The sequence below is a fragment of the Neomonachus schauinslandi genome, chromosome 9 (assembly GCF_002201575.2).
Source record: "Neomonachus schauinslandi chromosome 9, ASM220157v2, whole genome shotgun sequence".
Lineage (NCBI taxonomy): Eukaryota > Metazoa > Chordata > Mammalia > Carnivora > Phocidae > Neomonachus > Neomonachus schauinslandi.
In genome coordinates, this window is record NC_058411.1 from 39,798,371 (window position 1) to 39,825,211 (window position 26,841).

The following is a 26,841-nucleotide window of genomic DNA, read 5'->3' on the forward strand; positions in this document are numbered from 1 at the left end:
GTCTACACACCAAGGAGAGCACCTTGATGCCCTCCTTCCTGCAGGCACATCACAGCTCCGTCTACACACCAAGGAGAGCACCTTGATGCCCTCCTTCCTGCAGGCACATCACAGCTCCATCTACACACCAAGGAGAGGCAGCACTGGTACATGGTACTTCCAGGAGATGGAAACGGCTGACGTCCTCATTCTCTTACCTGGGCTTCCATGCGAGCACGGCGTTCCTCCTCCTCCTTCTTCTTTCTCATGTTTTCGTTCTCTTGTTTGGCTTCTGACACGGCTTGAAGAAACTGATCAAAAATGCCGAAGAACTCATCCGGCTGGATTTTGCTAGCCTCTTCCCCAAAGTGTTTCACTGCTTTAGTAAACTGGGGGGGAAAAAAGTGAGTTTTAAGAAGTTCAGGGTTCCAAGGGAATTCTGTGATCAAACAGAAATCTCTCTAGAAGTAGTGAAGCTCAAAAAGAGTCAAATATAACTTGCTGGATTTTAGTGAGCCTGTATTTATCTTTGGCTGCTGAACAGGCCCATCAATCACCACTAAAGTAAAAAATTTAATACTCCTCGACTTTTGAAACCATTTATTCTTTTCCACCTCATTTCAGCTTAACACCATTGATGACCTACTCTGACTTTTTATTAACTAAACAGTAGTAAAAACAAGAAAGCAAAATATCATAGGGCAGAGCGCTCATGACATAAAACTAACAGCAAACTCGGCAGGGGTAGGGAAACTTGGACTTTTAACTTTTCTTTGAAGTAGTTTAATATCATTTATTGGTGCCATATGGTTAATGTCAAAAGCAAATGGGATCCAGTGCTTCTTAGCTGCTTTTCCTAATCCTAAGTAATACTAGTATTGTGATATTTCCTGGGCCTCAGCTAGAAAACAGTCACGGACTACGGAATCATTAATGCAACCCCGAATTTATGACTGAGAATACAATTTTATTCCAAATCCTTTGTTAAGAGAGAACCCTTCTCGGTGCAAATCCTCTCAAAACAGCTAAAATGCAAAATATTAAGGGAGAATTTTAAAAAAATTAATACAAATATATGTATATTGTAACAGAATAGTTATTTCCAGTCTCCTCGGTTTTTCTTTTTTCCTTTGGATTGGTGAATGTATCCGTTTATTTAATATATTAATTCTTTAAATTGAAGTATAATTAACATACAGTGTTACATTAGTTTCAGGTGTACAACACAATGAATCAACAATTCTATACAGTACGCAGTGCTCACCAGGAAAAGTGTAGTCCCCATCTGTCACCGAATGTTATTACACTATTCCTGACTATATTCCCTATGCTGTACTCTTCTAGTTTTAGTTCTCCTGGTAGTTATCTTCATAACTCAAGATCGCATGCTTTTAGGAGTCTTAGTGGTATCATGACTAGCCAAATAATGTTCAATGCCAGTCACAATGTTTGTTAGAATTTTTCTTCCCTCTGTAAGGATCTAATGCTGTTACTCCTAAGCTGCTAAGGAAGGTGTTTCCAGCTTCAGAGTCAAATGAATTCTCATTCCCTATGCCTAATCAACTACTTAACATTTTCCAGATCTTTAATTCTCTTCATTTAGACTATGAAGTGTTTGTGCAGAGCCCCCAACCCAAGATTTCCTAATTGCTTTTATTTTTCTTGCATTATTTGCCTTTATTATATTTTTTTCTGATATTTCAGTAATACTATCTCCCTCTAGTAAATGTTTTCAGCATTTATTCTCTTTTATTTTTTCGCCCTAGTTTTACTGAAATATAATGGACATACAGCACTGTATAAAATTAAGGTGCACAGCGTAATGTCTTGACTTCAATATATTGTGAAATTATTACCAAAGTTTAGTTAACATCCATCACCCCATACAGATACACACAAAAGGGTCTACTTTCCTAATAACTTTCAAACATAGCATGCAGCAGTGTTAACTACAATCATCACGCTGTACATTACAACCCCTATACTTATCTACCTTATAACTGGAAGTTTGTACTTTTTGACTATCTTCCTCCAATTCCCCCTCAATATTTATTCTGAGATAAAACAATTACAAAGTTATATGTGTGTGTGTCTTATAGTTGTCATGTCATATCTTTAAATTTATAATAAAAATGTTCTTTTGCCATTTCTCTCTTCACTGAGGAGTTGTTCTCAATGTTTTACTTATTTGGAAATATTCTACTGGAAACCAGAGTTCTTTAGGGACAAATACATTGTTCACATGCCACATACAAAGCTCTAGCTTGCCTTCATGGCTTTATAAGCTAATTTCTAAAAGTTCTGGTATGAACAAAATGGCATTAGACGGCCTACAACTGAGTCTCTAAAACATTCAAGTTCATGCACTCCAAGCCATCCTGAATGATCTTTTTATCTAGGAATTCTAGTGATGATGAAGTCATGTATATTTTAGTCTTAGAAATCTGAAGAAAACTAGTCCCAGACTAAAAGTTCCCACACTAAAATTAAAAAAAAAAAAAAAAAAGTAGGTTGTGCATAAGTGTGTGTTTTTACAACAAAAATCAACTGTAGGGTGGATTCTTATAAAAATGTTTGAGCCCTCAAGGCAGTAGATTCTGTACTGCCTGGTTTGGGAGGCGGAGTCCCCTCCTTTACAGATCTGTGTCATCCGAAGTGGTGAGGCACACCTCAGAGACGGGTGGGGGACGGGGGGATGGCAGTGGAGGTTGCTGACATCAATCATGGGACAGCAGAAGCTGGACTTTTAACAGCAGTCCTCTGACCACACATTATCTTTCCATTTATTTGATCATGTTGGAGGCGGGGTTTATGGTTGAGACTAGCTAATGTATCCTAATACAGTCTTCTTCTGAACTGTAAGCAGTTGTGTATATACACTCTACATAAACAATCATCCATTTCTATTACTAAACAGATGATTACAGGGAAATGACATCCATTACTCAAGTTTCAAAGGAAAGTTAAAGCTAAAGACTGTTGTGGCAACTGAGAGATGAGCATAGTGGAAGAGCTCGACAGGTTGGGGTAGGGGCTTAAGATCACTTATTAACAATGAGAAGGCGGGGTGAGAGAAAGTGAGCGAATGTGTACATGCACATGTATATAAATGTGTATGTATTTTGGAAGAGGAAATAGTGGGGAGGGGGGGAGCTAAGGTCCTAGTTATTGCCAATGAAAACTTTTCCTTTAGGAAAACAAAATTTTGAAATAGCAAAAATCATATAAAGTGCTGTATTATTAAGACATATGCCTCTTGCCATGAGGCTGTGAATTAAAGTGTATCTCCTACCATGAGAGACTATGGACTCTGAGAAACAAACAGAGGGTTCTAGAGGGGAGAGGGGTGGGGGGATGGGTTAGCGTGGTGATGGGTATTAAAAGAGGGCACGTATTGAATGGAGCACTGGGTGTTATCTGCAAACAATGAATCATGGATCACTACATCAAAAACTAATGATGTAATGTATGGTAATTAACATAACATTAAAAAAAAAAAGTGTATCTCCTTTAATAAGTTCTGCTGGAGATTTTAAGAGGGAATCTCCTGCCCTAAGTCTCTATCTTGGGAGAGCATATAACTTACAGGTACTGGGACACGTGGCCTTGGTCACACCTATCTCACATTTTATCCTGCCTCTGGTCTTCGTAATCTAGTCTTCTCGTTCCCAGAGGTAACTTTAACCCAAAATCAACCATGAGAAAATTGCAAAATCTTTACTGGTCTTACACCATCCAGATACTCTGAGGTCTTGCTAACCTAAAGGCGACACAAGCCAGTCAGACAAAAAGGGTGTATTTCAATTGATCACAGCCCTGGATATGAAAATGTTGAACATCTGCAGGTATCAGCCCTGTTAAACAACACTCAGTATGCAAGGGGCAACTTACCAGGTCTTTAGCTTCTGCTAGAAGGTCTTCCACATCAGAGAAGCTGAAGCTGGCCACTGTGATGAACTGGCTGACAACAGACACAAACTTGTCTCCGGGTTGTGGGGGCTGAGACTTTTGATATTCCAGCTCCTTAAACACAGGAAGTGGATAACGTCAAGGAAGCCTGCAATTGCGGACTCACCTCGTCTGATTTTCCATATACCTCGAATTTAATAAGTCAGAATGACGAACACATCAAAACCTACTCTAAAACACTTTGTGATACCCTAGGTCCCCCGGCCCTTCTGTCTACCATGCCAGAGCCATGCCCACGTGCACCCACATATTTGCAAACAGCAATTTAGCCAATTATCTGAGTACTTTAACAGTGTGATTTCTTACACTAGCTTTAGGACATAAGTAGATTAGCATTTAGATAATTAATAGAAGCTAAATAAGGAGAGCAAATTGGATTCCAAAGGTGTGTGACTGAAAGCAAGGTAGTTTGATTATTGATATTCTATGCTCAGAATTCTGGTTCCTTGATTTTTTCCTTCTTTCCCTCCTGCCAAGTCTAATGACTTTCTTCTCCATGAGGATATCTGGGTCAGTGGAATTTCAACTGTAGTGTTTGGCACCATAATCATTTACCATTTTTCTTCTTGTCTATACTATTTTGTTTTTGTGAACAGACAAGTATCAGTGTCTTATTAATTACCCATATTCTCCATTACCAGGGTGATGAACACACAGATGATTCAAATCTAATTTTAGTAATTAATTTCAACCATTGCTAGATGCACTTTCTTAATCCCACCCCCTGTGAGTGAGGGATTATTGTCCTCATTGTACAGACACATAAATTGAAGTTTAGAGGGATTAAATTCTTAGCTCAAAGCCAAAGCTTAGCTCAAAGCTGATAGGTGAAAGAGCTAGAATTTGAACTGAGGTCTGACTCCACAGTCTCAGCAACAGCTACACTGGGCACCAACTAACTTAACCTGCACCTATTTTCTTCCATAACTGCCTTGGCAGAGGCACTAACAAGCAGGAGTGGAGAGGTCACAGGCTATGGGTTCTGATTCAGCTCCACCACTGATTTGGTTCTTATCCGTGACAAGTGGCCTGGGCCTCAGTTTCTTCACTTGTAAAAAAAGCAGGCAATATCCACATCACCATGAGAATCGAAGAAATAACACAAGTGGAAAGTTATAAAATATGGAACTTGCTTTGGTTGGAATAAATTGCCACAATTCTAGCGCTTTGGCCTTGAAAGTGAGCATGTATGTATGCGAGGCACAGAGATATAAAATTTTAAAGTGTTTCATTCATGTAAAATCTCATTTCATTCAAATTAAGAACTCCATCTTTGGTATCTTCAAACAATATAATCCATTTGTGTCAAGCACAATTAGGATTCATGAATATTTAGACAGGCCAAGGTCTGCCTCCCATTATTTCCTTCGGGTGCTACATCTTGACATGTATGCTCGGGGAAGGGAAGGTTTCTGTAGCCCCTTTCCTATGAAAAATGTGTTACAGTGTACATGACCCAGGTGCTGGAGAGATTTCAGCACAACTACTTTTAATAGACCCCAAACCCAAAACTTCCTCCCCACCAGGACCCCTCCCCATGCCTTGCTCTGAACTAGCTTAGATGCAAAGGTCAGAGCATCCATGACCAGGCTTTAGGGCTGTTGTAACTGCCACACTAGTCTCAAGAAAGCCTTCCACTGGGAGGAAATGGGGACCAAGAGAAGGCTATAAAACAAGTCTCATCCCAAACTGCCCTTATCCAGTTGGGCCTCTGAAATCTGAGAAGCACCATCCTACTTGCTGTTCACTCAGTGTCTTGGCCTACTGGGGTTGGCAGAAAAAGACTTCATTCAGTTCATCTCCTTTACTTTTGAAAGAGCATTCCCGACCCCCAAAAAAGGAAAACAAACAAACAAACAAAATCTTACATGCTCCCTATTGAAAATAAACAGAAAAAGATTAGACATTGTGACTTTAACTTTTATTATAGAGTTCTGTCTTTAATGACATCAACTGCTTTTTTTTTTTTTTTTAAAGATTTTATTTATTTATTTGAGAGAGAGAGAACGAGAGACAGAGAGCACAAGAGGGAAGAGGGCAGAGGGAGAAGCAGACCCCCTGCCGAGCAGGGAGCCCGATGTGGGATTCGATCCCGGGACTCCAGGATCATGACCTGAGCCGAAGGCAGTCGCTTAACCAACTGAGCCACCCAGGTGCCCTGCTTTTTTTTTTTTTTTAAGATTTTATTTATTTATTTGACAGAGAGATAAAGACAGAACACAAGTAGGCAGAGGGAGAGGGAGAAGCAGGCTCCCCGCAGAGCAGGGAGCCTGATGCAGGACTCGATCCCAGGACCCTGGGATCATGACTTGAGCCGAAGGCAGCCGCTTAACCGACTGAGCCACCCAGGCGCCCCTGACATCAACTGCTTTCAATGGCATAGTCTTACTATTTAAAAAAAAAAAAAAAAGGAGGAGGGTCCTCATGGCATTGCTGATAAATGATCTGAAAGATACTTAAGAGAAGGGCACCCTTCCAAGCTGCCTGCAGAGCAGTGTCCTTTGTCTAGTGCCAAGCCAGAGCTAGGACCACTCTCCTGAGCAGGTTCCTTGTCCTGACCTGCCTCCTGGCTCGAGGCAGCACTGGGTGGTACCCACGTGGCGCTCGGCCGCCGGGGCCATGTGTAAGCCCACTGACTCCTCTGCCTCCAATGGTGTGGCCTGCTCTCCTTCCACAGAGGCCTGGCCCTGGGACAACCTCGCTCTTGTGTACCTGAGTTCACCCCACCCTCCTCCTAAGTCACAGCTCAAAGTTCATCTCCTCCAGAAGAGAAGCTTCCTCTAATAAATGCCAATCATTCCACAAGCTTTGGATTAACCTAAATCCACCCTTCTTCCTCAAGGCATCTTTGTAATCACTGTGCTTATCTGGATGTGTTCTCAAGAGCAGACCTACTGCTCTCGGCCATTGCAACACCTGGAGGGCAAGGACTCTGAATCATCATGACCTCTGGCCTTGAGAATGGACCGTACACCCAAATGTCTGTCTGTCTGTTCAATAAATACTCCCCAAAGGACCAACTCCGAGACAATAGAGGTCTTCCACTGCTCTTCTGAGAAAGAACATCACTTATTAATAGAACGTGGACACAGAGAGGATCCTTGAAGATTATCTAGCCCAACCTGCTTTAATGAGCCCTGTCTCACAGGTAGGAAAACTGGTGCAATCTTAGGTCTAGCTCCCGGGTTCCTGCTCCCGCGATACCCCCAAGACGTCCTGGAGCTGAGTCACCAGGGTGACACAACCTGCCTTTGCTTCTTCACTGCTCTTGTTTTCTTACTTCGTTATTTCTTTAATCAATAAATGTTTCTCCTGGGCATACCACCATGCTGGACATCATCAGCACTAGGGGTAGTGAAGAGACTGGGGCTAAGAAAAAGAAACACATACTCACCATCTCTACTGCTTTTAGGCCACTTCTCAGGGTGCTTATTTCTTTGTCCAGCTCAGTCATGCTGTTGTAAATAGTAACATTTTAGTAACCAACATGTGACTTAAATGTATTAAATAGATGATGGGTTTACATACCTCCTGCTTGGAAGTCCACACTAGTTTATTTTAAATGTTTAAAATTCCCTTCCATGCTCCGATCTCACAGAAAGATAACATTTTAAACTTAGGGAATTTAGATATGGAATTATGGTTTCTGTTTCCCACAGCCAGCAGGTACATTTTATAGATTAAAAATAGCAAAATAGAAATGTCTCCCTTCTGTACAAAAATACTTCAGGTTTCAATCTCATGAAAATCTGACTTAAGCAAATTATTATACGTGGAAATAAGTTTTTTGCAATTCACGGCTCCCTTCGAACAAGTAAAAGAAACTCTTATCCACAATCATGCTCATATTGTACTCTTCATAAGAACTGCATTGCTCTTCATTGAAGTTCTGGTCATGTGAATATTATAAGGTGATGGCTTAAATTTATTTTTATTTTAAAGGATTTATTTTTAAGTAATCTCTACACCCAACATGGGGCTTAAACTCAACCCCAAGATCAAGAGTGGCATGCTCTATTGCCTGAGCCGGCGGATACCCTGGTGATGGCTTAAATTTCAATCAACAATGATATTTCTTAAAGTTGTACTAACTAGATTTCATTGTCTTTTTGTATAGAGAAAGTTTCCTGGGCTTCTCCTATAAAACTTCCCATTTGATGGCTTTTAAACATCAGAGATTATTAACATAATCCTCTCAGATAATTCAGATGTAAACAAACTCACCAATATTTCAGTTAACTTTTTAATTTCATGTCTCACATTTCTATAAATTCTACAAAAAGAGGGAAAAATTAGCCTGCTCATCATCATACTTTTCAAAATCACTGCAAAAAGATGCAGTTTTAAATACACACACACACACACACACACACACACACACATTTTTAAAGGGCCAAAAGGAGGAGGGAAGAACAACAAGGAAAATTGCCTGCTCTTCAGTCTCTGAAAAGTGGTGTGAAGTCTTGTGGTGAAAGTTTGGCAACTTTCCATTTTATTTTTAGTTTCTTCATTTGCATAAAGACTGCTTTCCATTAAAAGGTTGCCTTGGTTTCTGAGAGTGTGTGCACATGTGAAAATTACTAGCAACGTCCTGACATTTAAGTTCTATTTGCTTAGCTTTGTATCCTCGTTGACTAAGGGTGCTCCTACCTGTATTTAATAGAACTACCTTTCAAAAGTACTAGGGAAACCACATTCCTTTCTTATACTCTTAATAACTCAGAAAATTAGGTTTTCTGGAAGTTAAAAATTACATGCAGGAGTAGTCCAAAAGAGCTAGAAAACATATATATTCAAAACCATGTAACATATTTCAGTGACTTGGATAGGATTCAAACTTTACTTCATATGCTATTCAGGGGAAAGCAAACAGAAGGACCCTCTTCATGCAATGCCAGCTAACTACCTCAGTGGCTGAAGCACAGTTCAAGTGATTTTAAAAAAACTAAAACAATTCCCTGTAAGTACTTACTTTACTTTTGCTGCTTGAGGAATGTCCCGCAGTTCTTCATTTAGATTGAGGACCTTGGGGTATTTATTTTCCACAATAGTTATGAGATAGTGCAAAAGTGTGATGTTCCTACAATTAAAAAACAGAAGAAGTATTAAACATGGTTAATATCTGTATATGATATGTATATTCAAGTGGCTGAACCTGCAAGAATGCTATATTCCTGCATTCACTTCGAAATTTGGAGATTCCTCCAAGGCAGGGATTCTCAAGAGAAGGGAATAGGGGACAGCCTACATGAGATTTACGTAACCATATGACAAAAGGAAGCATATATCTTCAAAAGCAAAGGGGTCAAGATTTACTACTTTGCCTCATAACAAGCATCCTTCAAAATCTGGATGATGGAAATGAAGTGGAACCCCTGCCAGTGGGGACATACCTACCAAAGACAAGATGTGCCCTGAGGCTCACAATAAGGATGGGGGAGGCGGGGGATGGGGACTGAGGGATGCTTAATTCACTAAAAAGGACAGCTATTTTTCAAATCTAAAAGTACAGAGCAGCGACTCACTGATAAGAATTTATTGATAATTCTCATTTAAGCTTTTTCAACTCTATGATAACTTTTCCCCCTCTGACTCATTTATTTTGCTAGCTTTCGTCCCCTCGGACTCATCTGTTTTGTGGTTGTAGCAAAGGGTGGTCAAAAAGTTAGGAGGTCCCCTGCTATAGGGCTGGGCCTGGAAGTGGGCCAGGACTGTGCCATCATGACTATGACATCCTTGCAGCCAAGAATCCACTTCCTAATTTTAGCAACACTTCAGCTCCTAACTGTATAACCCAGCTCCCTCTCTGGTGGTGACAGAACTGAACCCCGACTGACCTGGTCTGAAAAAGTGGATGCCTGATAACACCGTCTGTTAGGCCAAGCTGTGGTAGTCTGGTCCCGTTGTCCCTGACTCCAGGGCACATTACAGTCACCTGGACCCCAGATGCCTAGGCCAACCCGAGATTCATTTCATTGGAATGGGGGTGGGGCTAGGCACGAGTATTTTTAAAAACTCCCCAGTAATTCTAAGAGCCAGGATCAAGAACCACTAGTCTACTGAAAGTTACCATAATCAAGAGGACGTAAATGTATTTCTTTAAAGACATGTTCATAATTTTTAGGCAGTTTGCTAATTTACGAGGCTAAGTCATAACAGCCGCACCCACCCCCAACTAAAGTGAAGCAGAGTTGTCAAATAATTTCCTTTCCCATAATAATGAAATGGTTTTCATTTCTGGTTGCCCCTGCATCTTCACAGAAGTCAATGCGATCCCATTCCTCTGAGTCAACTGGCCCACGTGTGAAAAAATTTTTTCCTTCCTTTTTCTTGCTTTCAAGAAGTAATTAGAAAACAATAGCTCAGACAAGTAAAGCAGTGGCTAATGATTCTGGCCATTTACTTTGCAGATATTGAGCTGTTATCCTTCCATTCCAATGTTGCTGTTCACAGAATCTGAGTGTCGGCCCAAGTGCCTCCTGCAGAAGGGACCAAATCCCAGCTACCATTATGAGAAAGGGTAGAGCCATTTCTCTTCATTCTTTCACAGAGATGCTTTGTTGTTTAGAGAAACTAAATTTAATTAACCACATATACTTTTCTTAGTGTAGAAAGACTTCATACTAGATCAGAACGTTCACATTTATTTGCCATCCAAATAACACCTCATTTGACTGAATATAAATTCTTGAAGAATGAAAACAGCCACACATTTGATTATTTGCTGGTATGACCGGAAACAAGCATTTAAAGCAGAGTGAACGTACCCTGCACTGCTAACTGTTCCACTCTCATACAGCCTGATTAGATTCAACTGAGCATTTACTGAGTGACTGCTTATAAACAAGGCACTCTGCTAGGCACTATGGGTTTATAAGACACTGGTACTATTTCTAGGGACCAAATATTCACAGGAAGAAGAGGAAAAAGAGATCAGAAATGTTTTTAATTTATTATTTTGAAAAGGCTTGTGTATTAAATTCTATGGTAACTTCAATAAGCAGATAATTACATAGTAAGTGCCAGGTTATCAGTAATGAGGGGGTGGAGGGTATCAAGGGAAAGAGAGAGAAGGAAGAGGAGGAGAGGGGATGAAAGAGAGGGAGGGGGATGGGGGAGGGAGAAGGAGAGAGAGAGGACTAACTGGTAGTGAGGGTCTCCTTCCTCTCCAACTTGCAAGCCAAATTGAAGAGAACACCCTTCCTTAAAAAGGTGACTGCTCTTTAAATGCAGCTAAGATGTTGCAGCTATCTACTACAACTTCCAAATAAGATCCATCTGTTGTTGGAGTAGAGCTGAGGGCAACAGAACAGGCGTCAAATACCTGCAGAGGCCAAATACCTTGCTTGTGATCTTAGGCAAGCTAAATGAACCACTTGACACTGCCTCAGTTTCTTTATCTGACAATAGGCGATATAGCACTTTGGCCTGTGTACGCCACACGATCAAATACGAAAGTGCTCTGGAAGGATCAAGCGCTTACATTAAAAATAAGGTGGTGATAGCATAGCTGTGCTTTGTTAATCTCTCTCTACATGAGGCAAAAAATAAGCTTTAGCCCTACAACTTAACACACGGCTTATTTCTTATGGGATGGATTCAGGGTTGCCATAATGCTATGCGTCACTAATTTTATAGAAAATATAGAGTAAAAAGCCTTACTAGTGAGGGAAAATTAGGGTGAACAGCCCATATTTCTAAAAAGAATTTGGATGCAGGGAAGTTCACCTTAGAAACAATTGTGCAAGTGGCTTTGAAGTCAGTAAGAACCTTAGCGAAACAGAGCTTCCTGGGAAACTAGTGTTGTTATGCCTAATGATCCTACCTGTTAATGACACCAGAGCATTTTTCACCTCTCGGTGTTTCTAACAAGAATCCATTCACCTAAAACACACTTTCTAGGAAACATTTTGAGGAGTCTTGGAAGGAGCAGCTTAATACCAACAGCCAAAATGCATTTATACCTCATAATTTTTTATAGCTGCTAGCTTCAGTGTATAAAGGAAGGAAGGCATATCCTAAAACCCCAACAAGCTTCACATTCTCTCATCAGCTGTCAGTTTTTTTTTTCTTTTCCCTGGAACACAGTTCTCTGTGGAGGGGTCATCACTGGGAGAGGTCATGAAGAGACCAGTAACATGTGGGTCACATTCTGTCTCTTGATCGGGGCACTAGTTATATAGAGGTTCAGATTGTGAAAATTCATCCAGCTGTACATTTCTGACTAGTGGACTTGTCCTTAGTGTATTACACTATAATACAAAGTTTATCCAAGAAAACCCAAAAACTTAAGACTAGATGCTATCCCTGGGGACTGAAAAATGGATGAAGGAGAATTGGTCCGATGGGAATTTAGGGTTATTTGTGATTAGGAGAGAAGAGAGAAGTCAGTGCTGGAGAGGGAAAGAACATGAGCGAGAGACAAGCAAACCGGGGGCTGCAGTATCAGGGAGGCCCAGGAGGCCCAGAGGGGTCTGACTTCAGCTCCTGGATCCTCCAAGTGCTGGAAGATACCGTACTTACTTGTCAATACTAGATTTTGTGTCAGCAATCTTGTTTAGGCTGGAGATCTTGAATCCATATGCATTGCCTCTTTGGCCTTTATTCATGTAATTTCCAAATGCCAAAACCACTTCTAGCAACTGCTTCAGGGCGCGGCTCCGAAACACCTCTTCTGAGCCAGAACGAATTGCTTCAAAATAAAGCACACACAAACACAACTACTACAACCAAGACTCTTCAGTGATACCCATCCTAAATCCACACACCTGAGAGCAGATATTGAAGATGTAAGACTGGGTCATTGGACTACCAGGGAGCACTTACAAAACACCTAATCCAGAAGCAGAGAGCGAGGGGACAGGGAGAGCCAGCTGACCCACAGGTAGCTGCACAATCCTATCCTTTCTTAGTCCTTTTCTTGGCTGATTCATCAACCATAAGCAGTTAAGAACACACAGAAAGTGACTGCATTTCCCACATTCCTGTGCAAACACTTTCTTGCCCAGTGTAAGTCAGATCAACAGGATTGTTGATCAAATCTATTGACAAAAAAACCTGGCCAAATGTGTTTCATGTTACAGCTTGTTGTTGTCATCAGGGATTGGGGCTTGAGCACAGTCCTGAGTCTAGTCTGCACTCTGTGGCTGTGCTCTTCAGCTGCCCATGTTTCAAACACTTAAAAATTTAATAGTCTTAAATCTTCCCCGAGAAATATCTAGTAAAGCACCACTGTGATAAAGCTAGTTACAGATTTAACGCTAGTAACGGTCAAATATATTTCTCACCAACTCCCAGGAAGTTAAAAGCCCACTTCTACAGAGGAGCCCAGGAGATGTGCTGTGAGCTCCAGAACCCAGGCTAGACCAGAGGGCCAAGTGTGGACCTTAAGTAATTACCCATCAGAATACCAAAAGATTTTAAGCAAAAAAAAAATCACCCAACAGATCCTGTTTACTATCTGCACTTGGATTGTATTTGCAAATGGGCACTTATGATGAACATCATTTTCAATCTGGAGGCCTGACTTTACCTTCTACTTTAGGTTTCACTTCTGCCACACGCTCTGCAAACTTCTTTTTGAAGTACAGTGATTGTAGTCTTTGCTGATAATGATTAATTCTGTAAGAGCAAGCATGTATTGATGAACATTTATTTACTTAAGATGTCTATGTTCGCTCAATGGATATGGAGGTACCTTAGAGCATGCCCCCCCCCCCAAAACACACACACACACACACACCCCTCACCCTCTCCTGGACAGGAGCACAGGAAATGAGGTCACTTTGTCTGGAGAGCCCATTTCCCTTCGACCAACAGGGGGTATTTGGGCAATGGCAGCTGGATCCTTAGCTCTAAACAGATCAGGCAACTGCTAAAAGAAAAGGAAAGTTGCCTCCTCCCCTCCTCAGAGTCCCAGGAGCTCTTGTGAACAGAGGAGATAAAAAGGAATGAAAATATAAAACCTCTCCCCATACTGCTGCAAATAAGGGGCTGTTTCCTAAGTTTCTCCCATGCTTAACTTTCCAGAGTCTGCCTTTGGCAAAGCTGCAGAGTAAAACTTGTCTCCATCATTCTCTCCTCATATCATACACTCCCCACTCATGTCCCCAAACCATTCTCTTTCTTTACAACTAGCTCCCTATCTGCTTTCCTCAGGGCTGGCAGGCTCTGCCTTCCAAGACAGCAACCAGTGACCAGAGATAACAGGATGCAAACTGGCCCCTGGTCACACTAAGTTGCTGCTGCTGAGAGGATGAGGGCAGGCATTCTTGCCAAGGCCTTCTGAAATCAAATCACTGCCTTATCTGCTCTCTATTGGAAACTTCAGTCCAGTAGCCCCATATAATCAAACAGACCTGGGTTTGCAGCCCAGGTTCTCCTCTTGTTAGGTGACCTTCAATAGGTAACTAAACTCCTCCATTAGATGGAAGAGAATACCTCCCTACCCAACAGCCCTCCTGGCGGGGCTGATAGGAAGATCAAGGGGGAGGATGCATGCACAGATCTAGAAAATTACAAAATGGCAGCAGGTGATCGTCTATTTATCTACACACAGGCTTGCTGGGCACACCTGTCAAAATTCCAAAACCATCCTTTGTCCTAGAGTAGTATATAAAATGGCAAGTTGAGATGGAACAACAACAAAAGTAAGTCTGGATATGACAGAAATGTAGAGTGAGAGACACTTTCCTCTTGGCTACACTCGTAGGCCTTTGGTACTCAGGGGAAGAGCTCTGCCCTGGGGTTGAAGGACAGTCTTGGGACCACTGGTCCTTGTCTAATGCAGAATCAATTTTCCAGGCCTGGGATGGCAAATAGACTCAGCTCACATGCCAAAGAAAATTATGAAGCAGTGGCTGCCTCTGGGTTTTCTGGAGAAGGGTTGAGAATGCTTGCCAAGGCTCTGTGGGAAGTGTGCCATGATTGATTAGAGATGTCTGCATGTGTCATGATTTGACATCCAGACCCTAGCTGTTCATGTATGTGGGCTTCAGGTCGACACTGCTGAGTCTGTCCATTTTTTGAGATGCTGAGGTACAGAGAGGAGTGAGATACAATCCCATAGCAGTCAAAGTGGTGGGGAGAATGACACTATCTGGAACCAGGAAAAGTTATGAGTTGTTTAGGTCCAGAACCAGAGGTAATTATGAAGAAATGCTAACACTGGCTCACCCATGGGCAAGAACTCACATAAACAAATTCCACACAACTCAGACTTAAGAAGATTCTGTAATTTAAAAAGGGTTTAAGTTAACCCAGGTTACTGGCCCAAATAATTCAAACAGAATCGAAAGTTTAACTTCCCAAGAAAGGTAAGGGGCATGTTCACATTTTATGCATTTTCAAACTTACCGGCTCATTTCAAAAAGGAATCTATCAGCCTTGGCCATCCGATCCAGTTCATGTTTATGTTCCTCCAACAGGTCAATGTCACTTTTTTCGGGAACAAATTTCAAGAGCTAAAAAGTACACACAAATATTAAAACTGAGGTTTATAACTAAATTCTTGCAGTAATTTTTCACTCTTTCAGTTAATTTGCCCCAAAGATGAGACTGTAACTTTGTTTAATTTATAAACTCTGCTACAGGTCATTGTTAAGATATAATACAAATGACTAAATCTTTCCAGTTAGGTGGTCTAAAGGTACCAACTTCCAGGTACAACTAAGTTCTAGGGATGTAATGTACAGCATGAGGGATGTAACACTGTTATATAATGTACAGGAACGTTGTTAAGAAGGCCAATTCTAAGAATTGTCATCACAAGGAAGAATTTTTTTATCCTTTTTTATTGTATCCATAGGACATGACAGATGGTACTTACTAAAATTATTGCAGTATCATTTCACATTTGTAAATCAAACTACTATGCTGTATGCTTTAAATTTATAGTGATGTTGTCAGTAATATTCAATGAAACTGGGGGAAAAATCTTTTTTTTACTTACAAGTAGTTAAACTGGTATAAGATTCATTCCTGGCACCTTTCTATTCTATATTGTCTCTCATATCAGATTGTGGAAGTTCTTTACCAGGATCCATTTTGCATAGACCATTAGAGGGATTTGGGAGATTCAACACTCTCATTAGAAGATGATGCAAATGAGGTCCAGAGAGACAAAGCCGCTTACCCAGGATTACAAAGAAAGTTCATGTAATCGTCAGAAATAGAACTTAGGTCTCCTGACTCCCAGCTCAATGCTTTTTTCTATTACATCATGCTGGAATGAGTAATTCTATGTGTATTTTCCATTCAACTTGTTTATTTCTCTGCTTATCTAATTCCATCTCATTTTTATGCTCCATGTCGAGATGGATGAGAAGAACACAGTAGGATTTAGTTTTTGATTCTGTATTTTGGCGGAAGAAATAAGCATGGATTGTGGGAGAAATAGCAATAATATTTAAAGTTGAAAAAGTACTCTGTGTCTGATTTCCTTTACAGTCACAAATATGTGTATATGTACCCACAGCCTTGTCCATGTATGCTATTTTCTGGCAGATGCCCTTGGATATATACATTTTTTAATGACACTGACGCTCTGGACACCAAGATCCTCCCCAAAACTTGAAGCTGGCATTTGGATGGTTCATTTAGTAGGTTTCCAAAGTCTGTTGGATTTAACGAAGGGACCTCAGAAAAGGCAATCAGTCTGGGTGCCATCAGCAGGGAAAGAGACTTAGAACTACAGGTGAATGGTGTGCAGTTGAAAATATATTCCAGGCAGAGTACACAGCATGTGCCAGGGTCTGGAGTGGGCGGCACAGCATTTATGCAAGTAGAACAGCTATAATGGCAGGGGGGGAGGGCAGCAGTGGTCAAGGTCAGGGAGTAGCAAGGACCTTATAAGAAGTTCAGTCTTTACTTTGAGGGTTCTGTGATATAACTTGAAATCTTAGGTAGGGGAATGAATTAACATTTTAAAAAGACCACCACGCTCACAGGATGGAGCAAGAATTAGAAAGGATCAAAAGTATTAGGGAGTTGTGATTAGACTGTTGGTACAATAATCCAGGTGAGAGAGGACAGTGGCCTGGATTGGGTAGTGGGTAGATTCTAGAGCTATTTAGGGAATTGAACAGAACTGGCCTGACTTGTTGATGGATGATGGATTATGGTAGAGGGTCAAAAGGATGAGGTCCAGGCTTCTGGCTTAGGCAACAATGTATACAGAGCATAACAGGAAACCCAGGAAGAAATGGCTGGAGGAGAGTGGGTGGGGAGAAACTGAGTTCAGTGTTTGAAATACTGGCAAGAGAACCAAGTAGTGATTCCTAGTCGGCAGGTGGACAAATGGGTCTGACATCCTAAAGAGACCTGTTTGGAAGACAAAGCGTCGATACTGGCTGTAACATGCAAGGATGTGAATGAGGTAACCAGGGGAACCATCAAGAGAAACAAAGCAGGGCTGGAAAGAAGTCAATGTTTGAGGAATGAGGACAAGAGGAGGAACCTTCAGAGGAGACAATAAAATGCCAAAGAAACACATTTCACCATGGAGCAAGTGGACATTGGTGTCACATACCAGTAGCAAATCAAGGAAGATAAGGACTGCAAAGAGCTCCCTAGCTTTGGCAACAAGGAGGTGGCGAGTCCTTAGTGAGAACAGCTTTAGGGAGGTGAGGAAGAGTGAACAGGAGGTGAGTGTGGACAAGCTTTCAAGAACTTTGCTTGTATCAAAAAAGAGAGAGGACAGTAGCTAGATGGGCATGTGTGGTATTAAAAGGTGTTTTGTGAAAGGCTGAGACTCGAACAAGTTAAGAGTCAAGAGGAAAAGGTGTAGGATCGAGGAGAGGGGGATAGGGTGCTCTGATCTGGCTGGGTCCCTGAGCAGAAGGAAGGGCTGGGCCAGAGCAGAGGCCAGAGACACCCCCTCTTTCCTGATGGGATGTAATGGATGTGGATGCCAGTGGGTTCGCTGGTCTGGTGGCCTGATAGATTCTAGGCATTTATGTTTCTGTGTTCAAAAGGTGCCAGTGGACAGGACAAATATTTTCTTGCTCTTCCTCAGTTCAGGGAGGAAGGGAGGAAGGTAGTAAGGCAAGGGGAAGGGAGAAGGAAGAGAGAGAAAAAGACTTGTTTTCTCCCCTTGTTTTTATCTACTGCGCAAGGAAATTCAGTTCTAGTCTTAGGGACTCCCCCTACCCCCAAGACACACACACTGGTTTGTGTGTGCTAAGCCCATAGGCCCCTGTTAACGATAACATAATCACTAGCTCTCTTTGGTTTAGGACACTGTGAGAGGCACATGCTAAGGGTTCAGTCCTTCCCAAAGCAGAGTCAAGTGATAGACTATGTATGGATAGTTTTAAAAGAGGAATGAAGAGTTAGACAAACACCTGGGAATGAGGAGAAAGGTATGCATTCCAAGAAAGAGGAGGGTATCAATCTCATCTGAGTTCTGAGCTCAGCAGCTAAAAGCAGGAGAGGAGGGAATGATGTGGTTCAAATGCAAATCATAACTAGGAGTAAAGAGATGCTAGCTTCAAGTTTGTCTGGGAGAAGTACTGTGTGAAGGAAGAGGAAGCAGAGGAAGAAGAGTAGAATAAGGAGGAAAAGAAAGAGTATGGTAGATGACCAGAAAGTAAGACACACAGAATTATCAGGGTAGACCAGGTCAAAAGTTTCCCACTTGCCCAGATTCTGCTTCAGTAGATTGATTTTCTTACTTGTATTTATTTGAAGTACATTCTCTTTGCACTGTAAGCCCTTTTGGCAAGATCTTGAAATCCCTTCCCTCAAGGAGGAATTTTGCTGGATGCGATTTCACAGTAAACAGATCTTGTGGAATTTTAAACATATGACCTTGTCAACAGGGGCTGAAGGCCTAAGGACCAAAGCAGCTTTCTGCATAGTTCCTCCCTCTGTGTGAGCAGCTTCTGATGCAGGCAACCAGAGTGCAGGGCCAGCTGGGGGCTGGAGAGGGGCATAGGGGGTCTGGGCCACACTTCCGGGCAGAGACCCTTGTTAGGACTAGTTGCAGACAGAGAGGGAAGGGTGTGCAGAGAAGCTGTAAAATGCTCTAAAAAATTAATCTTCAGTTAAGGAATTATTTTTAAACTATTTGTACACAAAGTATCCTAACAGGCTTGGATACAGTGTCATGGACTATTGGTAACGAAGTCAAACCTCAGAAAGGACAGCATGACAACTTATTCCATTGCTAAGTGTGAGGGTTTCCCCCAGGACGACTGCAGCTGCAGGTTTCAGGTGGGGCAGGTGCACTGGGGTGTGGTGACACTGCACACATCACTCTTCCCTTCTCTGTCAGAGGCCTTTTCGGACCGCAGTGAGAACACTATGGAAAATGCATAAGCAGCCATGCCACCCAAGATCACGGTTATCAACACAAAACAGCCTCTTCCTCTGCTTCTGGGAGCTGAGCATGCCTACAGCTGAGACCTCAAGTTCAGCCTGGCATCATGATCGCTGGGGTCCACAGTTAGCCTTCAGTGGACTTGGCACTAACAGATGTGGACCTCTAAACCAAAATCATGCAAAATAGGATTTTGTACCAAGGACAATGAGACAAGCAGACAGAACAGTCTCAGAAAGTGGAGATGATCTCCACGAAGCACAGAAAAACTTAGGGTCAGACCGAGAGACAGGTAATAATCCCTGAACCAACTGCTAGCTCAACAACATTGTCATTTAGGGGACAACTGAACAAAGCTGCTGAGAAACACATAACAGAGTTGGAACAGCTCCACAGAACGTGTTACAGGAATACTGCATGAAGAGAGGCTAAGTCGCTCCATTCAGCTTGTCTGGCCATGGTTAATATGAATTATTTTGATGCAGATGATAGAGCTAGGGGGTTTAACAGTAACTCCTGTGGTGTAGGAATGGTGAGTCACAGCCAAGACACAAACTATAGTAAGGATTCAGTAATGAATCAGTTTATGTAGTAGTCTGTGATCTCATAGTGCTAGTGAGATGCTCCATATTCCTGTCCAACAGACTTCCCTAAAGCTAATAGATTGTGCATGACCTATGAAGGCTTAATAACTTAATTGCAGCACGAGGGACCGAATCTGGCATTGTGGGTCCCAGGCATCTGACAAACTTGTGACCTTCTTTTTCACCCAACATTTTGAGGAGCAACAAGAGAATAAAGTCTCTTAAGACAGCCACATTCAACTTTGGTTCAGAGATGAGGAAATTACCCACCAGCAACAACCAGATTTTCTCAATATCCCACTCCCTGCTGAAAGCCAGTTGTCACTTATGCTCTGAGATATGTCTGGCAGCTCACCTGTTCCAACATGTCCTTGGGCAGATCTTCCTGCTCGTCCATTGTTAGAATTGCCCGTTTGATTTCATCATTGGACAGTTTCAACCTGGATAAAGAATATTTTATTTTGTTGTTAACAATATTGGCTTGAGTATTAAAATTTAATGCAAGATAATTCCTTCTGCTACTTCAGCTGCTGATTTTCAAGAACTGTTTTTCTCAAAATCTCTTAAGGAAAGCTTATTTCCTGACAATATCACACCTAAAAATAGTATTTTTAAATTGCTTTAACATTCTTTCAGGACTCCGTAATGCTCTGCTGACACAGAGAACAAAGCTGTTATTTTCTATTGTTTAGTTTCCTTAAGTAAGGGGTTGGAGGATGAGAAATAGGGAAAACACCGATACACACTGATTTCTTTAATATATAGTATCCATGAATTGTAGATGACCGAGAAAAACTAAATTCTTTTTTTTAAAGATTTTTAAGATTTATTTATTTGAGAGAGAGAGAGAGAGCACACACGCAAGCAGAGGTACAGAGGGAGAGGGAGAGAGAATTTCAAGCAGGTTCCACGTCCAGCACAGAGCTTGATCTCACAACCCTGAGATCATGACCAGAGCCAAAATTAAGAGTTGGATGCTTAACCGACTGAGCCACCCAGTGCCCCAAAAAACTAAATTCTGAACTTGATTATTCATTAGGAGTGCTTAAAGTTTGCTTTCAGATAGATGGAAATCTGTTATCATTAAAAAGTTCAATAGTTAATACGCAGGCTAAAATGCATAAGGCACTTCATGAGGAGTTTTCACATACATTATTTCATTAGAGGTTTAAAATAACTGTGATGCTCATTTTTTTTTTTTTAATGGAAGGAGAAACTGAGGCTCAGAATGGCTAACTGATTTGCCCAAGGTCAAACATATGGAAAGTGGCAGTATCTAACACAAACACGAAACTCTTTTTTTTTTTTTTTGAAAGATTTTACTTATTTATTTGACAGAGAGAGACACAGAGAGAGAGGGAACACAAGCAGGGGGGGTGGGAGAGGGAGAAGCAGGCTTCCCCGCGGAGCAGGGAGCCCGATGTGGGACTCGATCCCAGGACCCCGGGATCATGACCTGAGCCGAAGGCAGACGCTTAATGACTGAGCCACCCAGGTGCCCCAAAAACGAAACTCTTGATTCCTAACCCCAAATTCCTTTTACAAATCTGCTTATCTAGTTAATATCTTTTAGGGAAGAATTTATGCAAAACCACAAATCTGTTTTCTGTTTACCATAAATTTATATGATTTACTAATTTAAATAAGGATTTATGTCTTGTTTGTGTCAGCACAACAAAGTGTGGACTATAAAGAAGAGGCATGAAATTAAAACATACTTGTAAAAATGTGTTTTTATTAGACACAACCAATAGTCTTAACCAGGGGGAAAAGTCTTAATCAGATTATTAGCTAGAACAACAGAGTCACTCTTTTGTTCTATTTGTAAGCATTAGATCCAGACTTACTTAAAAAAACAAAAAAACAAAACTTACTTCCTTATTAAACTACCACTAAAGTGGCATATTAACATTATTTGGTCTGTTCTAGTCTATGATCTTCAAGAAAAAAAATCACATTTAGGCCTAGAGATAAAGACAAACACACAAACACAGAGCAAGCCTTCACGGGGAACATTTGAAGGCGGGGGCTTTGGCATCAGGCTGGGCCCCAGTCCTGGCTGACGATGCTGGGCCAGTGTGGCCTTGATGAAGGTTTTCTTAAGCCTAGTTTTCTCATCTACAGAATGAAATACTGCATGTAAAGCATTCAGCACCCTGCCTGGCCATGGATAAGGCTCACTAAACTATAAGTATTACTCTACCGGGGACATGCCACAGCAGGACTTTCGTAATGTAACCTACACATTCACAGGCAATTACGTGATCGTTACACCGTGCTTAGTAGGGTTATCACGAACACTTCCCAAAGCACTCTCACACCCATCATTTCACCAGTTTCCTCTCTGTACACAACATCGATTAGGCCCAGGAGTATTAACCAAGAATTAGAAGACAGGGTTCTTATTTTAAAGGTGGTTATAGTGTTTGGGAGAATCAAATAATAAGCTGAAACACTCGTGTTCTCACAGATAAACGAGAGGGCACCTGAGTGTAGGGGTGGACACAAAGGTCACAGAAAGAGGAAAGAACCCTGGAGTAGAGCGGGACGATGCACACCCCACTCTGGACAACTTTGGCTTGTCCTTTTCTCTAGATTTTGACATGATCTTGTTTAAACCAACCATCTTGCTAGTTACACGGAATGCTGTTGCATGTGCCAACAAGTAGGAAAGGGAAGAGACAAATTCGTGAATCTTATCGTACTAGTAGCATTCTCTTTTATCTCATGTTTTCAAATCCAAACATAGCATCTAGGCAATATGTGAAATTGCCCTTTTTTTTTTTTTTAGAGAGGGAGAGAGAGAGTGTGCGTTGATCAATACAGGGCTAGATCTCACGACTGTGAGATCAAGAGTCTTTTTTTTTTTTTAAAGATTTTATTTATTTATTTGAGAGAGAGAGAATGAGAGAGAGCACATGAGAGGGGGGAGGGTCAGCGGGAGAAGCAGACTCCCTGCCGAGCAGGGAGCCCGATGCGGGACTCGATCCCGGGACTCCAGGATCATGACCTGAGCCGAAGGCAGTCGCTTAACCGACTGAGCCACCCAGGCGCCCGAGATCAAGAGTCTTAAGAGGCGTAACTGACTGAGCCACCCAGGTGCCCTAAAATTGCCCATGTTCTAAAATGAGACCCATTCTATCACCTAGTCGGAGGTATGGTGCCGTCCTAATTCCCTGGACCTGCACAGACTTCAGACTGTTTTAGTCATTCTTGGGACAATCATCACCCCGCAAACATTTTCACCAGAACATCACGATGGAAAACCCCCCAAGTTAACTGGAACAATTTAGCCGAACTGGCATGGGTAAGACATATGATAGAATAAAAACCGTATCCTGGCTTCACTGAACAGGCTCTGGGTAGCCCTCACTTCCAGGACACGGAAGGCTTTGAGGCAGTTAGAGCAAATACCACAGTTCAGCCATGCAAGACCAAGGAAGAGGAACATTAAGGAAGGTTGAAACTGCCACTAATGAAAACCAACTGGCTGTGGAAACATCTACAGTCATCCTGAGAAAAGCTCCACTTGTCAGAAAAAAATAAATTAGTTCCGTGTCCTTTTCACACTGAGCCGAAGAAACAACTTTACGGTGTGGTTCTGCTGAGTCCTTCTGTTTTGCATTTAAAAGGAGTTGAAAATCGGAGTGAGAACAATACTTGAAGTATCAGATTTGCATTTCATTAGCTCCCCATATGGAGTGCAGAACTTCTTGCTTTTGAAATTGTATATATTTATGCTTCTCAACCCCCAGAGGCTGTCTGGACTACACACTGGCTCTAATTCATAACAATTTTGGTTTCTCTTTATGTGTCCCACAAAGAGACTCGGGACTTTAATGGATAGTACTTAAGAAAATCTACCTGTCAACATACTGCCTTGCACGTGGCCTGTTGGAGCAGACAAAGAAACTGTACCCCCGGGGAAAGAGGAGAAGGGGACTCCGCCCTCTGGGATGGTTCCCTAGGTTGCCGGGTTCTTAATATCATCTGTCATCCACAGAATGAGTTGCTAATCTCTGTAATTTAAGGACTCTACCAATTCTAACGTTTTAATTGCTGTTAAAGCTTGGCAGTGTTCTGGTGTGCTGCAGGGTGGCAACTTTTGAGACATCCACCTCAACTTTCTTTACAAGGCAGGAAACAAACCGGCCATTTAAAAACAGTATTTAAGTCTACCTTGCTCCACTCAGGTATTTCAAAAATTTGCCAAGAGAATTGGAACATTCAGGCATAATTAAAATAAGTTAGGGATGGATGGCTCGATCAGCCTTAGGTCTGCTTCGGTGGATGTAAGCCAAATCTCCCCACTTTAAAGTAGCTTTGTGTGGTTTACTGCACCCCGGCTGCCATGTTAAGTGAGCATCTGGAAAACAAGAACGGCACAACACTTCATAAAAGTGTATTTTAGGTGGGTTCATTTTGCAATATAAATCAGCTTCCAAGTTTCTTTTTTTGGGGGGGGGGAAGGGAGAGGTCTGTTTTAGGGAATAAAGCAGAGTGAATTTTATTTTATTTTATTTATTTATTTTTTTTAAAGATTTTATTTATTTATTCATGAGAGACAGAGATTGAGAGAGAGGCAGAGGGAAAAGCAGGCTCCCAAGGAGCAGGGAGCCTGATGCGGGACTCGATCCCAGGACGCTGGGATCATGACCTGAGCCGAAGGCAGACGCTTAACCATCTGAGCCACCCAGGCGCCCAAGCAGAGTGAATTTTAAATTGCCACATGCCGGGGCGCCTGGGTGGCTCAGTTGGTTAAGCAACTGCCTTCGGCTCAGGTCATGATCCTGGAGTCCCGGGATTGAGTCCTGCATCGGGCTCCCTGCTCAGCGGGGGGTCTGCTTCTCCCTCTGACCCTCCCCCATCTCATGCTCTCTCTCTCTTTCTCTCTCTCAAATAAATAAATAAATAAAATCTTAAAAAAAAAAAAAATTGCCACATGCTGCCTGCCTATACCCAGTAAGTTGTTGCTCGCTCCGCCTGCAGCCTGAGGCAGGGGTTCTTAGTTTGAGGAACATTCATGTCCATTCCACTCGCAAGTCTGTGACAGGCAGGGTCCCTCGTGGCCTGGAGCTTTTGTTTCAAACTCACACCTTCCAGGCAGTCTCTTCCTGGGAGCTGCAAGTGATCCTGGCCACTCAGGCGGCGAGTTCCATGTGTAGGGCCCGCATGTCCCTCCCCCACTTTGCTTGTGGGGAGGGGCTTCCTTCTGATTCCCTTCTCTGCTCTGGGCAGGGCTGTGGCAGGTGCTCTAACCAAAGGGTCCATTAACTTCTTCAGTGTGGGGGGTAAGGGCGAGCTTTTAGGGATAACCAAACGCTGCAGACATATGTGCTCATTAAAATATTCCCCATGGAATACACCACAGGCTTATACTGTGGTAGAATATGGGGAGAACACGGTGTTGCTGGGAATTAAACTCCTCGTCAGCAAGGTAAGAAACAGACAGGGTCGCCAGTCTCGGGGAATGAAATACGTAGAAAAGAAGAAAGACAGTAAGTGTGGAAAGGAAGGAAATCTTGACATCCACTTGGAAACACTCCTATTCATTGTCCCCATGCACAACACCGGTGTCCAAGTCCTACTGAGGGTCGTGTCTCTCTCAATTCTGTCTCTCGTCAGGTCTCACCTGGACATAAGGGCCTCCTATCTAGTGGCTGCTCTTGCGGCCAGCTCTCGACCCCTTCCAACCTCTCCTGCAAACCCTAGAGAGCAGACTTCAGACCTTATTAAAACAACTTGCACCAATTCCCGATCTCATGGGATCACAGGCCACTGACTGAGCAGCGACCGCATGCGGGTCCCGGCAGCAACTGCTTCACACGCACCAGGTCTAACATTCCCACACCGAGAGCCCGCCGCAAGGCCAGTCCTCTGCCCATCTCCCTTCTACAGATGAGGAGGGCATGGCTTGACCCTGGCTCAGCAATGCCCTCACCAAGGCACCAGGCATGGGTCCCGGGCTCTCTTGCTCAGTCTCATTCTTTATGACTGATGATCGCTACAATCGCAGGGCTCTCATCAGCTGTGCGCTGACCTGTCGGGTGCCTTGGCTTCCGTGGCGCCCCTCTTTGGAACTGCCTCCCCCCGCCCCGCCCCCCCCCCGTAACTGTTATCGCTCTTTGAGGCCCCCTTTCTCTGGTGAGCCCCGTCGGTGTCCTTCTCACTTGGCTGAGCTCCTGGCTCCTTCTGGTCAGATCGGCCTAGGCCTGAGCTGTTCCCAAGCCACCGTGCCTGTCGTTTCTCTTCTCCAGTGAGCCATGAACTTTCAAAGTCACAGTCCACTCTGTGGCACCCTGCCTAGTGCCAGGAAAATAAATGCTCCCAAGTGGTAACTCTAAGAAAAAAGCATCGCACACACTTCCATAGATTTCTTTCTTCCTTCTAGCCCCTAGCTCCTTTCGTGTGTAGTAACGCATTGCCAACGAAAAGGGGGGAATGAAAGCAAGGTGAACTGCTGACTGGTTAAACAACTAAATATAACCCAAATTAAAACTAAATCTGCTTCGGGGCGCCTGGGTGGCTCAGTTGGTTGGGCTCCCTGCTCAGCGGGGGTCTGCTTCTCCCTCTGACCCCCCCCATCTCATGCTCTCTCTCTCTCATTCTCTCTCTCAAATAAATAAATAAAATCTTTAAAAAACAAACAAACAAACAAACAAACTAAATCTGCTTCATTTCTATTACCTTTACCACATAGCATATTACAGGTCAGTTCTGTGCTTTCCTGACAGGAGACCCATTGATCATGGAGCAGAAAAGCATGTAGGGCTGAATCCTCTGTGGGAAAGATGGTTTTAGAACCCGATCTGTAAGGTCTAATCACTATAAGGTCAACTGGGACTCAAAATTACCTTGTTATGTACAATACGCTTTTTAATTATGCTCATTATAGTAACACTCATTTGTTAAATTGGGTTTTAATAGATAATTTAACAGATACAAGGCAGTTTCTCAAAATTATCTTCCAGAGAGAGTTTAGATACACAC

General features: G+C 42.4%; 1 protein-coding gene across 2 annotated transcripts in view; it reads right to left on the minus strand.

The window, feature by feature from the left end:
* Positions 1-26,841, minus strand: part of DAAM1 (dishevelled associated activator of morphogenesis 1) — a 112,863-nt gene that overhangs the window by 1,683 nt on the left and 84,339 nt on the right. For both annotated transcript variants that reach the window (XM_021701535.1, XM_044918419.1), the window contains 8 exons: positions 20,207-20,291; positions 15,304-15,410; positions 13,481-13,569; positions 12,472-12,640; positions 8,921-9,028; positions 7,343-7,403; positions 3,871-4,002; positions 198-368 (listed from right to left, as the gene is read on the minus strand). In XM_021701535.1, coding sequence (XP_021557210.1) covers positions 198-368; positions 3,871-4,002; positions 7,343-7,403; positions 8,921-9,028; positions 12,472-12,640; positions 13,481-13,569; positions 15,304-15,410; positions 20,207-20,291 — 922 coding nt within the window. The remainder of the gene's footprint in view (positions 1-197; positions 369-3,870; positions 4,003-7,342; positions 7,404-8,920; positions 9,029-12,471; positions 12,641-13,480; positions 13,570-15,303; positions 15,411-20,206; positions 20,292-26,841) is intronic.